Below are 15,238 nucleotides of genomic sequence, written 5' to 3'. Positions count from 1 at the left end.
CCCTGCTGGTCTGCTAGTCAACCTCTCCCATGCACTAGAACTCTCTAACAACATTCTTCTTGTTCAAAATCAGACATGTGAGCTTTTTTTTACGCAAACACACATTTCCAACCCATTTTCAAATTATATATTTCTTCTGCAAATGTCATTGCCTTAGTCTATGTGACTGAGATGCATGCAAGCACACGCCTATTAAAAGTTTCCCTTTCTCCTTTCCCTTCTCCTTTTCTGTTCAAAATGGAAAGAGTTTTTTTGAGGAATTCAATGACGTAAAACAGAAAGTAGAGTAGTAGTTTAATGTTTTTTGGAGTTTCCAGAATGTATGAGAACTCTATAGAAGTGACACTGGAGGCAAAATGCACAGAAGCTCACACTGTTGAAAATCAAAACAGGGCCTTGTCTCCACTGTGCAGAGGTTTCATTACAATATCAAACAACAGCTTATGTCAAATAGCATATGTATGGTAGTACAGTTTTTTTTTCCCCTGTTGTAACATAAACTGAGTAAAATTATAAACGTGATGATTTGATCTTGCTTCGCATGCTCAGCAATAAAAACAGTAAAAACAATAAAAACTTTACACTAGGTATGTCTTAAAATGTATCGAAAAACAGACGGAACTGTCCATCAGTGGTATACTATTAACTGCCTGTTTAATTATACAGGTAATTGTGACCCTTTGTGACCCCAGGCGTAATCCATGGGACATAATTAGGCTGGTCCGAGTCAAAAGGCCAAAGTGACTGTTTACTTACAACCGGCTGCCTTTAATATACTGAGGAGACTAACAAGTACATAATTTGATTTTTACACAATGAGCCTTTTGACCAGCAGCACAGTGCAGACGGGACCAGACAGAAGCAAGTGTGTGTGTGTGTGTGTGTGTGTGTGTGTGTGTGTGTGTGTGTGTGTTTTAATGTCTGCTTGTGCACAGCAAAAAGAATTGACTGACTAGTTAATCGCTCTAACAGCAGGCCTGCGCTCTGTCAGCTGACCCCTTCTTAACTTAGAGCCTCCTCTCTGTGTCTTCTGGGCAAGAAGCCTCTCTGCTGTTTTTCTTTTATCAACATCGATATCATCATTTCATTCGTGGAATACATACTGACTTCAGGAATGGAGACAGCTTGGCTGAGCAAGAGCGTGAGTAAATACAGCCGATATATATCATCAGACTTCTCAAAAATTAAAAAGTACTTGTTCCCCTTGTACAAAAAAAACATTTATTTGTCATATTATTATTTGCAATTGTAATTAAATAGCAGCAAAGGTAATAAAAACATAATAAAGAAATCCTTAGAGGATGTGGTTAAACATTAAACAGCTGCAAATAATTTGAATGTTGTTTCAGAGACATGTGCCAGCAAGTATTGGCATAAAGCAGTGCTGGTCCTGTATCCCTGTCTCCCCATATTGAGAAAACAGCTCTGAATATGATCTGTGATCCAGACCGGTTTAAAAGGCCCAAAACCAAGACAATCCAAATCATGTTCCCTCCACCTAAGAACATTTCCCAAAATTAAAAAGATGCCGATCGTGAGCTGTGCATTTAAAGATCATCCTAGCCTATGTTTCATCACGTCTGCATAAACCCGCAGCAATTGCCAAACTAGTTCAAAATGCAGCTGATCATATCACATCACACCCATCCTGACCTTACTTGACAGGTTGTCTGACTTTAGGATCCTGTGTCTATAGTGAACAGACAGTTGACTCTGAATAAAAGAATTTTGCTTGTTTCTCCTGTCATCATTAAGAGACTAATTGACACAGACAGACACACAGACAGACAGACTATACACTCGAGCCCAACCGATTTTAGGCATTACCCAATCTATCGGTATCAGCATTTATAGTATATATATATATACCTATATATACATATATACACACACATATATACATATATATATACACATATATATATATATATATATATATATATACATATATATTCGTTCATCATAATCATTCATAGTGACAACTAAAAGATTCTGATGATCCGCTATACAATGTCCCTGTTGGCAACACTCAACATTATTTTTTTGTTTTGTTCAAAGGCCTTCAGGGTCATATCATAAGTTTGTACTTTTATTCATTTTTTATATAAGAACTTTAATATATTTTGATGTTGCTCTGTTCTCTTATGACAATAAAACAAATTATTGTCAAATTATTTTAGGTCGGGCTCTACTGTACACACTACAAATACTAGAAACAGAGAATGAGCTCTGCACCTGCAGTACAATGTCTATCTGACCTTCAATTACACAGGAGGGAATGTCAAACACTGATTAAGGAATGTTGCTTTTTCCAGAAGTAGCAAAGAGTTGAAATTCCAAAAGCGCTGGGAACAGACACACAGTGCGATTCACATCACATCTGATGAAATATGAGCAGGTATACATGGAGTGTGTACATTGGGAATTTGGCTCGGGAGTGGCAACGCAATTATAAAAGATAGCTTAGTCTTAATTACAAACTAGGCTAAGCTGTCAGAGAGTGGAAGGCATAGATTAAACAGGCCACTGCTCTCCTTTTCACTACAGCACTTTTCCCTTAATGATCTGATTGCACCTCCGGTAGTAAAAAAGACTCCGGTAGACTGCAGGTTATGTCAAGTTTCCACAACAACATGGCATGTGCCAGGAAAAGAAAGGCTACACTAACATGTGTGGTAACAATGAGGCTAGTGGTAACAAGCCTAATGCCATTTCTGCTTGAGTCAACCCCCCCCCCATAAATTAGAATAGAATAGTTACTTTCTCATGTAAAAAATGTCTCGTCATCGTCTGAACGTCCCCTGGCAACAACAAATCAATGGGCAGTAAAATGTGTTGGCAATGCCTCAAGCTATCAATTTATAGCAGCAAGAGAGTTAGTAACAAAACCCCCGGAAATGTCCTAAATAACATCATGGAGGTGGAAATGTGTGTATTGGTATTGTTCCCAGTACGGGTGTACTTACTCAAACAGAGCAGCCTTTTATTCCCTCTTCCGTGCCTGAGCAAAACCTCATGGTCTCGTGAACAGGCTGGGGTTGATCTAAAAACCCTATTTCTGTACTGGCTTTCACACCAAACAATCCCCTTTATGAGGTGTTCTATTGCTGTGTTCACATTTTTGTTACAGTGTCTGGGATGACAGCACAGGTTAAACTGAAAGCCATGTGTGTGTCACAGAACCGACCTAGTTAATCTTACCTGCAGTATTCAGTGCCATTGTTGAAGGTCAGACATGTAGCGTTGTTAACACAAGGCGCCTTATCATCCATACACTGCAAAGCTGCAAGAGAGAAGAGACGTGTTAGAGTGGACAATCAGAGAGGCACTTCCTCTGCTCAACACACTAAATACTGGCAATATTTAATTACGTGTCACCACATGGGTGCACCTAAAGACAATCTTCACACTTGAAAACAATAGGAAGTTGCAGTAGTTTCAGGAACATCAGTTTTCTCATTTAAATACCAGCACACCGATTTGTAACTGAATGAATGCTCCCAAACCTAGTCAGTTATCCACCGTGTTTACTGGTATGGAGATTCTTACATATCTTGTTCTTGTCTTACTGTGTCTAGACATACAGAGACACCATGATGATGATGATGTCCTTCTGCATCATGTGCCAAAAAATATATACTGTATATATTTATGTGTATCAAATGACTAGCCTGTTTGAATTACTAGATGGTTTCTCACAATCTGGGTAGTTTTAGCCTTGCTTGCAATACTTCATTCCTGCTGAATTTCAGAGCTGGCATTGCTCAAAAGGTATTCAGGGTTTCCCCCCCAGAAAATGTGTCAGCCAAGGTGGTAAGATCCCCCCCCCCCCCCCACCACCACCACCCACACTCCCAACCCCGCTCAGGGAAACCCTCCACATAGTTGCTCCTCCTTCCCCTTCATCCTTACAGAGATCATGCAGAAGGCTCACCACCTATCTAACCAACTATGCAAAGCCAGCCTGAAGTCAGCCTGTGGTCACAGGGCAGCCGGATGGGCAGGCAGACAGAAATGAGCCTTGACGAAGACAACAAAGCCCAACTATGTCCCCGCCACTGGAACACTCATAGCCAGACACATCAGCTATTGTGTGGCCCGCTAGAAACACATGGCTCAAGTAGTCTTCACGCACACCATGCCGGCCCAACATGAAGTGTGCTGTTCTCAGTCTCAATGTGATGTAGTAGTCAAATGAAGGAAGCCACTGTTAAGTGTGTGTGTGTGTGTGTGTGTGTGTGTGTGTGTGGTGTGTGTGTGTGTGTGTGTGTGTGTGTGTGTGTGTGTGTGTGTGTGTGTGTGTGTGTGTGTGTGTGTGTGTGTGGCGCGCGCGTGAGAGTAATTAGGCAAAATGGCTATAAATCATTTGCACAGATTATACAAATGTTGCTATATTAACATTTTGTTTCCTTTATAGTCCCACATGTCTAAGAAACCCCACTCTGCAGAGCAGAGCTCTTTGTATAAAACTGAGGGTAGGTCAGCTGATTTTGAAGAAACGCCATGTCCCCAGAAAAGAGTCATTGCATTACAGGAAGTGCGCTCAGCGATGGTGTTACTTCCTGCGCCTAGATTAATCACAGCATCACTCAAGTTGAGAAGTCTTTGTGAAGGCCTGACTATTAGTAACCCTATACTTGATATGATTTTGTAGTGTTTAAAAGTTAAACAGTTTTCAAGGGCTGGACATTCAGGGTACAGTCTCTGAACTGGTCTGGTTAGAGAGGGCAGACTATTGCCTTAGTGCAAGGCTGGCAGACATAGTCCATTAGACATGGGGATACTGTACATAAACCACTGTGAAATTCATAATCCACACACACACACGCACACGCAGCTAGACAGATACACACACTACACACACTATACAACTATGTGCACAACTGCACAGACACCCACTGTAATAAAGTATGAGTTGATATCAGGCTACTGAAAAATACTGTGCTATTTTGGGACTATTTCTGTACTGAGCAGAAATACGGTATGCATACTTGCTACAAGTCAACACACGAAGACCATGCACACATAACAAATGCAGACATCAGAAAATTCACACATACACATATGCGGTTAGACCTGTGACACATTGGAACTTTCACTTTTGGTTTTGATCATGCTTAAATCTAAATTTATTGTTTAATCTGCTTTGAGTAAATAATAAAAAGGACATCAAATGGGATTAAAGTACAGTAAATCACACCAAGGGGCACGACGAGATACCAGTCCTCTAGCAGCGAGCAGACAACTGCAAAATCCACACGAGAAAAGAGTAATGCTGAGGGGGAGGAGGATGGGCTGAGAAGACCATTGCAGAGAGTGAAGGAATGGAAGAAAGACAGCACAGACCGGAAAAGGCTACTCTCATCCCCCGCCTGGTTTGACGAGGTTCCCATGCTCGCTGTCGTCATGCCAGACATAGTGATCTTACCAGATTTGGGACAGCCTGCCTGCTATTACGCCATTTTCACACACACACACACACACACACACACACACACACACACACACACACACACACAACACACACACACACCAATTACCCAATGATGTACATTTCCCGACTAAAGGTTTGGAAAAGATTTCCGCAATCCGTCTCTCTAAAGAAAAACAATCAAAAAGTTCACACACATTCAAATGACTGACCAGTGAGTTGGGATTCAGACACATATCACCGGCGTTGTATCCTCTCTACCTGGCTGTTCTCACACTTCACTATCAATGCACCATGGACAGGAACATTTCATGAATGAGAGCCTTGATAAGACCCAATCGACAAAGTCAACAGATGGTGTGAGAGCTGAGAAAAAACACACGGTCACCTGATGGAATGATTACTATTATGTGGACCATTCTTAAATAATCTTTTTTTTTATTTATTTAAATCCACATTCCTTTTCCTACTCACTACCACCGCATCTTCCAGCTTTGTGCGTGTTTGATGTGTGTGTAAAGGTGATGAGTAAGTGATAAGGTAAGTGGAGAACAAAAGCAGGAGATTTACAATGGCTGCCTTGATCTGTTACCCACACTATTTGGCTGAGGGAGCTAGGCTTGAGTTGTTATTTTTTTTACGTTTCTTCATTCGGATCCATTTGCGATCTATTCCATTCTGAATAGACAAACAACGCAGTTCACATTCTTCATCCCAGTTGCATTGTTAATTTAGATCATTCTATACAGATTTCTGTAGTTCAAGCAACTCGGAATTGAAGTTGAAAGTCAGTTATAAACGGCCTACGTATTAAAAAATTGTCGGGTTGTAAATCGGGCTCTGGCCCATAATTACAGTTAGCGTGCCGGGTTGGGTCGGCTCGTACACAAGTTGCACAAACTTGGGTAGGGTCTGGCTTAATTTTTTAGGCCTGATCTAAACTCTAATCTGGAAAGAAGCCATTATGCAATGAAAGTAGAGGGTCTATATACACAGATATCAAAGTGTTTTAGGCACCATAACCATTCCCTCAATGACCTCAACATGATAACACTAGTAACTTTGTTTGTATAGCACTTCTCAAAAATAGCAACAAAGTGATTCTGAAAGGTAAAGAACCAAAGAGATATAAAAATGTGTACAATTAATACTAAATGGTTAACAAAAAGAAGGAGAATCTTCTGATCTAGTGTGAGTTTCAATACATAGATGTGGGAAAGGAAAACTATTAACTGTTTGTCTGGGTGGAAAATAAGAGAGGTCATCCAAGCTGTAGAGACAGGTGTAATGATGTAATAATCGGAAATGATGGTGGAGACTTCACACATGATGACCCCAGGCAACGTCTTTAGATTAAATGCAGCAGTATTCAATCATTGAACAAGGAAGATAACTGTGGGTACACACACAAAGTGTCTCAGTGAACATCAGAAAAACTCCTGATTAATACCTGTCTTCTTGTCCTCGCACATGTCAATCTAGCTATTTCCGTGGGATAGGGTTACCTTCAAACTACTCATTTGTAATACACATTCCGATCTATTTCTGTGAGCTAATATCACCTTCAAACTGCCCCTTCTCTGGAGGATCCTTAGAATACATGAAATTGAACACATGCCTGCTCCTTTGAATAACATGCATGCTGAAATATGCCAACCTATCAATAGGTGTGTTTCCATCTACCTGTTTTTATGTACTTTTTTTAAAGCTGAAAAAAGCAGAAAGCCCTTAAATAAGGGTCAAAATAGCAAAAGGGGTATGTAACCATAAAGTTCCCAGTTTGATTCCAGGTGGGGCACTTGTTGTAAGGATCAGAGGAGACTTCTTACTTCAAAAATAAGAGATGCCCGCTAGGTGGGAAGCAGTAATGAAATGCCATGATAAGCCCTGTAACTCTAGAAAATGTTGAACAGAAAAACATCAGTGGCTTGTTTTTCAAGAAGGCTATGAGTCACAGACGTTAGTACAGGTATGAAATACATAACTCTTGTTTCAGTAAAACAGTCAATCAGCTAACGTTCACCTGACACAACCTTCCAGAGCATTAAGAATGGAGAAAAGGCAAGCCCATCATCGCTGGTGTCACAGCTGGCATCCTCCTCATCCTCATCCTCAATGTAACTGAGGATGACACCAATCAGTTTTAAAGCGGACTGCCTCATCTTAATGCACTGAGACAGTTCAGACAAGTCACCTCATTCATTGTTAGCCTGACTCTTTCTCTAACGCCACCAGCAGGCGGACATTTCTGGTTTTATTGAAATATCTTGCCAACTGTTGGATGTTGGGAAATCTGGTACAGACATTTGCGGTCCAATGAGAAAACTTTGATCCCATGACCTTTCCAGAAGCGCCATCATCAAGTCAGACATTCCCATCAGCCTCAACCGTACTTTTGAATGTAATGCTAATGTTAGCATTCTAACCCACTCAACTAAGACGGTAAACATGATACCTGCTAAACATCAATGTTCTAGCATTATTATACCCGACCCATATCAACCAAGCGATTGCGTCTTCTTTAGATAGTTAACTAGCTGCAAGTTTGTGGTAAAATGCAGTTGGGTTGTTGAGGTCAAAACACTATTTTTTTTGTACCCTTACTCTAAATGTTTGTTGCCTCAATCCAGATGAGTGTCAGAAAGTATTTTCCGCGACTGAAAAATGCTCGTGTTGAGGATGAGGACCATCCTGAACCGGAGTTATCAGTCTGAAACAGAGCTGAACTGTCCGACCAGTGTAATCAGTTATTTTATTATTTATTTATTATTATTAATTTGTTTACAATATTTTCAGGCTTCAACCTGTGCTGCTCAAACAGAAAGACAGGGTTAGGAAGAGAAAGAGATAGATTTGTTAGGCACTGAAAAAAGAGTAGGAGAGGAGGACAGCATCCAACAGCGTGTCCTCAGTGTTTGATATTTGATTGTTACGAAAGTAAGTATTTTACACCGAAAGGCTGGGCCGAAATCCCAGCCTTTCATGGTCTAGGGTTGTTGTGCTCAGCTGGCGTTACGCTGGTTCCTTCCTCAGCACTCGCCACTGCTTTGTCACCGACACCACAGCAGGCCCCTGGAGGGATCCAGCCATGTCATGAGAAGACAAACAGACTGTCAAAAGGAGGTAGAAAAAGGAGGGGCGAGGGACGGAGAGAGATAGATGGGCTTTGGAGCTGAGGATTGAGATGGGGAAGTAATTACGAAACCTACAGACAAAAGATTACACACAAACGGGGTGTCCCTGAGCCCTGGCACACGTCCATACAGCAGAGGGCAGGAAGTTGTTCGCGCTGAGTGAGGAAGTAACCCCATTTCCTGGAATTGCTGTACAAGCCTCTATATCCAGCAGGCCAAAACGTTGTCATGGTTACTTGCAATAAAATACCCTTAGCTCAGCATGGAAGGAGGGAGATGAGGCTCAAACTAAACACTATAACCCCGAGGGAAGCTTAACAGGCAGCGCACAAACAGCAGAGGAACCGAGCAGGGACTTTAAGGCTTTAGTCTCCAAGTTCAGCTTTAGTTTAGAGGGTGGTGACATGCTGTAAGAAACAGATCAGTGCCAAGCGAAACAACTAAAGTGTGTAATTACAAGGGATGTCTCGAATCCATCTCCTAGATCTTTATCAGGGCAGATGAACACATTTCTAAATGCAACAGTTATGTAACCCACTGCACTCTGGGTACACCAGCTGTCAAACACCTGACCACCTGAAAATAACCACTGAAACCTATGCTTGAACCTATTCAACAGAAATTAAAATGACAAAGTAAACCACTGAATAGCATAAGTGATCAAATAGGTGCCAGTAGTGTCTGCCAATGAAAATTAAATTAAGATGGAGGACATCGCCTTGCTGTTGTAATCACTGGGAAAAGTTGGGAGAGTCTCATCTAAAAGTGCTGGCCTGCTGGCTCTGTGTGTGTGTGTGTGTGTGTGTGTGTGTGTGTGTGTGTGTGTGTGTGTGTGTGTGTGTGTTGGAGGGGGAAATAGAGAAACAGACAGACAGAAACAGGGAGAGCAGACCAGACAAGGCAATGCAGGGACTTTCCCTTGCTCTTTCATATCCTAACTTTTTTTTCCCAGAGTCAAAACTCAAACAATCTGGACTATTGTTCAGACATGTTCAGTAACACCATATTGTTTTTTTGTTTTTTTACATTGTTTTAACTGAAGAGATAGTATGTATGTATATTTAGCACACCATCAATTACTGGTAGGGGTGGGAGTCACCAGAGGCCTCACAATATATTATCACGATACTTATCTGATACAATATTATTGCAATTTTAAACATATTGCAATAGTCTGCCATGTATTGCAATGTAATACCTTTTTCCAACTTCAAATTTGACAAATTATGTCCCCAAAATATAACTTTGTCGACATCTGTTTTATCTAAAAAGATACATCTCTCTCTTTGTTCATCTCACTTCAGTTGTATTGCTGCAAAATGGAATTGTCGAGCAGTTCTAACTTCACATATGTGAGGTGTGACCGGGGACAACATTTAAAAAGATCACAGCATTTATCTAATATTTATTTAATATGTTGTGAGATTATGAATTCAGAAGCACACGGTACAAAGTCAAACTCCCTTTCATCCTATTGTGTCAAATGTGTGTGTTTTTTTCAGAGTGTTTCAGGTCTGTGACAGATTCCGCTAAAGTTTGTCAGCATTCATATAGTAATCAGAACTGAACCACCAGTTTCTAAGATAGTATAATGACAATAACCCGTATCTCGATATATTTTTGCATATCAAGATGCAAACGTTCATGGTTGGTTAACCATTACAAAACATTTCCACTGGCTTGGTTTGGCCAAACAAAGACTCTCTCTCTCTCTTCTCTCTCTCTCTCTCTCTCTCTCTCTCTCAACATATCTAAACTTTTCCTAGTTAGACTAATCAGAGCAAAGCTTTAAAGGGTTTGGTTTATTACTGTCTGTGGTTGCATTACTGTATTTATTCAAAAAATAAAACAGTGAGGAACAGTTCCTCGGGGCTTGCTAATGATATTAATATTAATTGCCTACAGTCTAGAGACAATCCATTTGTGTCTCCACGTACCTACATACAAAGCCACGATGTAGATTTTACGCAGAAGTACAAATCAAGCTTTACTCCCCAATACTACCACATGAATAAACTAATACTGCAACCCATTACAAAAGTAGTTTCCCTCCTTCTTCTACCTGATGGGGCCCCCTTTGGTTCTTTCTCCAGCCCCCGTGCCTGTCTCCGGATTACAGGGCGTGTGGCCAAAAATGCGCCCTCAGTAATTCCTGTTAATTTTGCTAAGTTAAAAGGCAGACACAATGCTGAAATCCCTGCCCTTCACAGCCAAAAAGCATGGGCTGAGGGCTGCCCCTGTTCCTTCCCTTTTGAGGGTATTTTTTTAAAGCGTCAGGACAAAGCAGTAAGACAAAGGTAAAGCAGGCTTTGGTGCTGATTGCCTGTGAAGAAAAAAGGGGAACAGGCCCAGACTGGATTACCTTGCCTGTATGCATTTCATTTTAAAGCCCTTAAGACAGGGGTCTATAGGTTTAGTCTATTCAACCCACGGCTAAGAGACACCACACCACAAAAATGAATGTGGCTGGAAATAAGACACACATTCTGACGGAGCAAGTACCACAGATTTCATCCCTAAACAAAACATTTCGACATATTATTTACTACTCTCTCCCACTACAACCAACAAGTATGGGACCAAAACACATGTGGTGGCCTGTTTTTTTTTTCCAACTGCACTACTATTTAAAAGGGTGGAGAAGGCTGAACTGGATATAACCTGAAACATGAGCACACAGAAGCAATGGCAAATGTATCTGAGATGAGAAGAGATCAGAAAGAAACCAAAGGGAAAGCTCTGAGGGTGTCACAGAGAAGACGTCTTAAGTTTCATTAATAACACAGCCACAAGGCAGTGGGTAGAGCTGGTGGTCGGTAAATAATGCAGTGTTGTGGGCAGCTCAATAAATCTTATATAATAAAATCTTTGTGTTCAGGGCACAGGGCAAAGCATGGCGCAGATAAATCACATTTCACACCAGGCTCCAGCTTGGGTCAGATGCAAGTAAACCATGGGCGGCACAATTGCTGGCCTGTGTCAGTTTGTATCCACAATGCAGTATACACACACACATGCAATAAGATATGCGCAAGGATGTCAGCTGTCTGCTGTTTGCACTGGGCAAATATATGCAACCATCCACGTACCCACACCGTAGGGGGTAACACACTATGTTGTGTGCCACAAAGATGGCACTTACGCTTCCTCTAGAATCAGTTTAACAATCAGCTACAACACTATGTAACACATGTTTCTCCATCACCACAGAGGGGCTCCGTTGTCATTTGCAGGCCTTCAGATTATAATTGAACAGGGAATAAGCATTTCTTATTGGACTGCACTGGAACTTGTTGACAAATGCCTCTGATCATTGTTGTGGCCATGCTTAGGAGTAAGATTAAACTGTTCCACTACCCAAACTGAGCTGTGACACACTAAATTGATTTGTTTGACATATGGCATGCGAGGAGACACAAAGCATTTTTTCTTTCTTTTTCTTTATCCAGCAGTTTGCAACTCTTTTCTGATTCATGTGCAATATTGGAGCTTTAATTGCCAGGTTAAGATAATGCAAACATGCTGCTTAACATTTAAAGCTTTCAAATCAAAAACATCTGGCAGGCTTTTATTGTGGAGGAGCTAGATGAGGTGTGGCTGTATTTGTCACAGCGGTTATGATATTGCGCAATTTGATACAAATTTGACATATCTGGTATACACAGCAAAACACAGACATTGTTACACAGTTTTGTTAGCAAATAATTTACAAATACTGCAAAAAAGAAATTGTAAAACAAAAAACAACACAAACAGTGAATTGGTTTAATAAAAATCTGCAGGCTACAGGAGCCTGTTGCAGTATGGGTAAACCTTAAACCTCCTTTATGTCAATAATGTAAACAACACCTTATTCCATGTTATTTTACGGGGCAGAGTCCCAACTATTTGGATGTTCAGTGGGATAAAGGATCGATAGATGGAGAGAGGAAGGAAAAGAAAATCATGGGGCACGAAGCGCGCACGCACGCATGCGTGGGTTCACGTTCGTGTGTGTGTGTGCATGTGTGTGTGTGTGTGACCAAGCGCGATGTGGGCAGAGACCTCAGCTAAGAGGTCCCTGATGGGGAGAAAAGGTGAGTCGGCAGAGAGGTAAGGAAACAGGTGAAAGAGTAAAGGTGTGAGGAGGAAGAACGTGTGACTGTGTGTGTGTGTGTGTGTGTGTGTGTGTGTGTGTGTGTGTGTGTGGTGTGTAAGCCCAAACAGAGGGAGGGAGGAATGTCAAACACCAACAACATTCCACTGCCTCTCCTTGCACTGCCTGCAGCACTTTCACATTGTCTTTTCTTCTTTTGTGTAACTTCTCTGTTCAGAAGTCACCTGAAAAAATGTGAGAAAGAATAGCAAGACTACGTGTATCAACTCTGAGCTAAAAAGGCAAAAAAAAAAAACCGTTGTGAGATGAAACCAATTTCACAGCCTTGGCACCATTAAAAGGCTACAGGCTGTATCGCATTGCACATTTCTAAGAGCAAACACACATGCGTAAAAAGAAACCGTAAAAACGTAAAAAAGTTATTTTAGCTTAATCCCAGTAATCTAACAGAATACACCATTGTAGTTGCAGAACATCTTTGCCATAATCTCAGATTAAAATGCATATATCACTATAAATTATGGGAAAACAGACATGCTCAATGTCAGTCAAATGTTTAGAACATTTGCTTTTCCATATATTAGTTTGGATTTTGCAATTTCAATGCAAGATAACCTTTCATTCATCTGAGTACTTCCTAATTACTGTGACCTAAGTGTTTTAGGACCTGCTATTGGACTCCAAATAGTGGACACTAATAAGTGCTTCATTGAAGACTGCACTAGAAAGTAAACCAGTTGTCCCTAAATATGCCGTGTTAAACACACATAGACACTGCTAGCAATGTGATGACAATTGAACAGTTCAGGTGCATTATTACATCTAGGTCATCTCTAAGAAAATCACAAATATTTCTCAATTTTACACATCCATTCTTATTAATCCACATTTTAGAGCATTTACAGTGTGCTGGGCACTGACCCAAAGTTCTGAACTGCAGGGTGGTCAAACCCTAGTAACTGGCAGTGTTATTGATGTTTTACATGGGTGAGGACTGTTGAAGGGGAAAAACGTTTACTCGTAAAAAGTGGTAGCTTTCCGATAAAGATATTGGTGTACATTCGCCATAAAATCTACATGTATCTTGTCACATCATCACTGTGAACTTTCTTAATTCAGCAGGCCATCCTTAACATGGTTAAGTGTCCATTTTGAATTCTATATCTTGCTCATGCCGTTCCAACATCTGGCCAGCGGTGCAACTCGGCTCAGGTTTAACAGTCAATAGTGGTAGGACTGCCACAGTATCCATATTAACCAGACCATAACCCTCCGAATTAGACACAGGGCGGTGTTAGCTTCACTTTAAGTCATGATCCATCAGTTTCTAGTCTTTTAAAACTATGTGAAAATGGTCCAGCTAAGGTACTAATACTGTCATAGTAGTGATAACATGGCTAGAAACAAAAAGATAAGTATGTGACACACTCAACCCCTAGCTATAAAAGAACGTCTAATCCAAGTATCGTTACGTTGGCTGGCGCATGTTTTGAGACATACGTTCCTCTCCAAATGCAGAAAGAACAGCAACAATCACTACGAAATGCTTTCTATAAGTCAGCCATGCATATATAATTACTTTCCGGAACAGGCACTTGCTTTTTTTTTTTTCAAAAGTTACGTTAACCTTTTCAAAGAAACTCCCCTAGCTAGCTAGCTTCAGTCAGACAAGTGTACAGGTAGTGTGTAGAGATGCTATCTATGTCTGCCCCGCGTCCCGCAGATGCAGAGGCAACAAAACGTGTGTTATTAGAAAATAACAAAGGAGCTATATCATAATTAACAACTTACCCAAAGAGAGGTGAATGAAGCAGAAGACAAAGACTAGTGATTGGCCCGAGGAGAAACCGGGGATATGCTCCATATTTTCTGTAAAATCCACATAAGGTCGCCAGACCAAAGTTGAGCTGTCTCCCGGGACGGTACGTTCTCAAAAAAAAAAAAAAAGTCTGGTTGGAAATGGCTCACACGAAATTAAGAAAGGAAAAACTACTTGTAGCGCCAAATTATAACATTTCAGTAATTTCTTACATGTGTTCTACGAGCCGTTACGTTAAATACACGATTTAACTTCTATTAAGTCACAACACGCCACCGAAAAAGTCTTCCACCTCTCTACGCTCACCGCCACCAGTCACTAAAGTCACTGAGAGAGTGAAGAAACAAAAATCCATATCCTTCCGCTGAAGTCAGCAGAGATCTATCGACGGGGTGAAAAGATGGTAAAAACGATTTAGAAGCTGATATCTCAATTAGAGTGTTTGTTACCGCTTTAGAAAATTCGTATTACTCGATATACTCGTTCATTTGACCCTGGACACAACATCAAAACGCACTAGAAGTTAAAGTTTTCTTTCTCTGTGCAGCCGCGGCGGAGGAATTTTTTTTCTTCTCATTTTTCTACTTCTCGGAGCCTGGTATGACTCAAAATTAACCCGTTCAATGTTTTGTTTCTTTTCTCCTATGAACTGCACGTTTTTTCCCCGATACGTCTTTGAACACCCACTCTTTACTTGCTGTTTTTTTTTTTAATGGCTATAACTATTCATGTCAAGCTGCGTGCCAAGGTTTAGGTCG

General features: G+C 40.8%; 1 protein-coding gene across 1 annotated transcript in view; it reads right to left on the bottom strand.

The window, feature by feature from the left end:
- Nucleotides 1-14,976, bottom strand: part of notch2 (notch receptor 2) — a 47,677-nt gene extending 32,701 nt beyond the window's left edge. The window contains exons 1-2 of the mRNA XM_032527080.1: nucleotides 14,453-14,976; nucleotides 3,202-3,283 (exon numbers count right to left, since the gene is read on the bottom strand). Of these exons, the coding sequence (XP_032382971.1) occupies nucleotides 3,202-3,283; nucleotides 14,453-14,525 (155 nt within the window). The 5' untranslated portion in view covers nucleotides 14,526-14,976. The remainder of the gene's footprint in view (nucleotides 1-3,201; nucleotides 3,284-14,452) is intronic.
- Nucleotides 14,977-15,238: the final 262 nt, after the last annotated feature.

Source organism: Etheostoma spectabile, chromosome 9 (assembly GCF_008692095.1).
Source record: "Etheostoma spectabile isolate EspeVRDwgs_2016 chromosome 9, UIUC_Espe_1.0, whole genome shotgun sequence".
NCBI classification, from domain to species: domain Eukaryota; kingdom Metazoa; phylum Chordata; class Actinopteri; order Perciformes; family Percidae; genus Etheostoma; species Etheostoma spectabile.
This window is presented reverse-complemented; position numbering and strand designations above follow the sequence as displayed.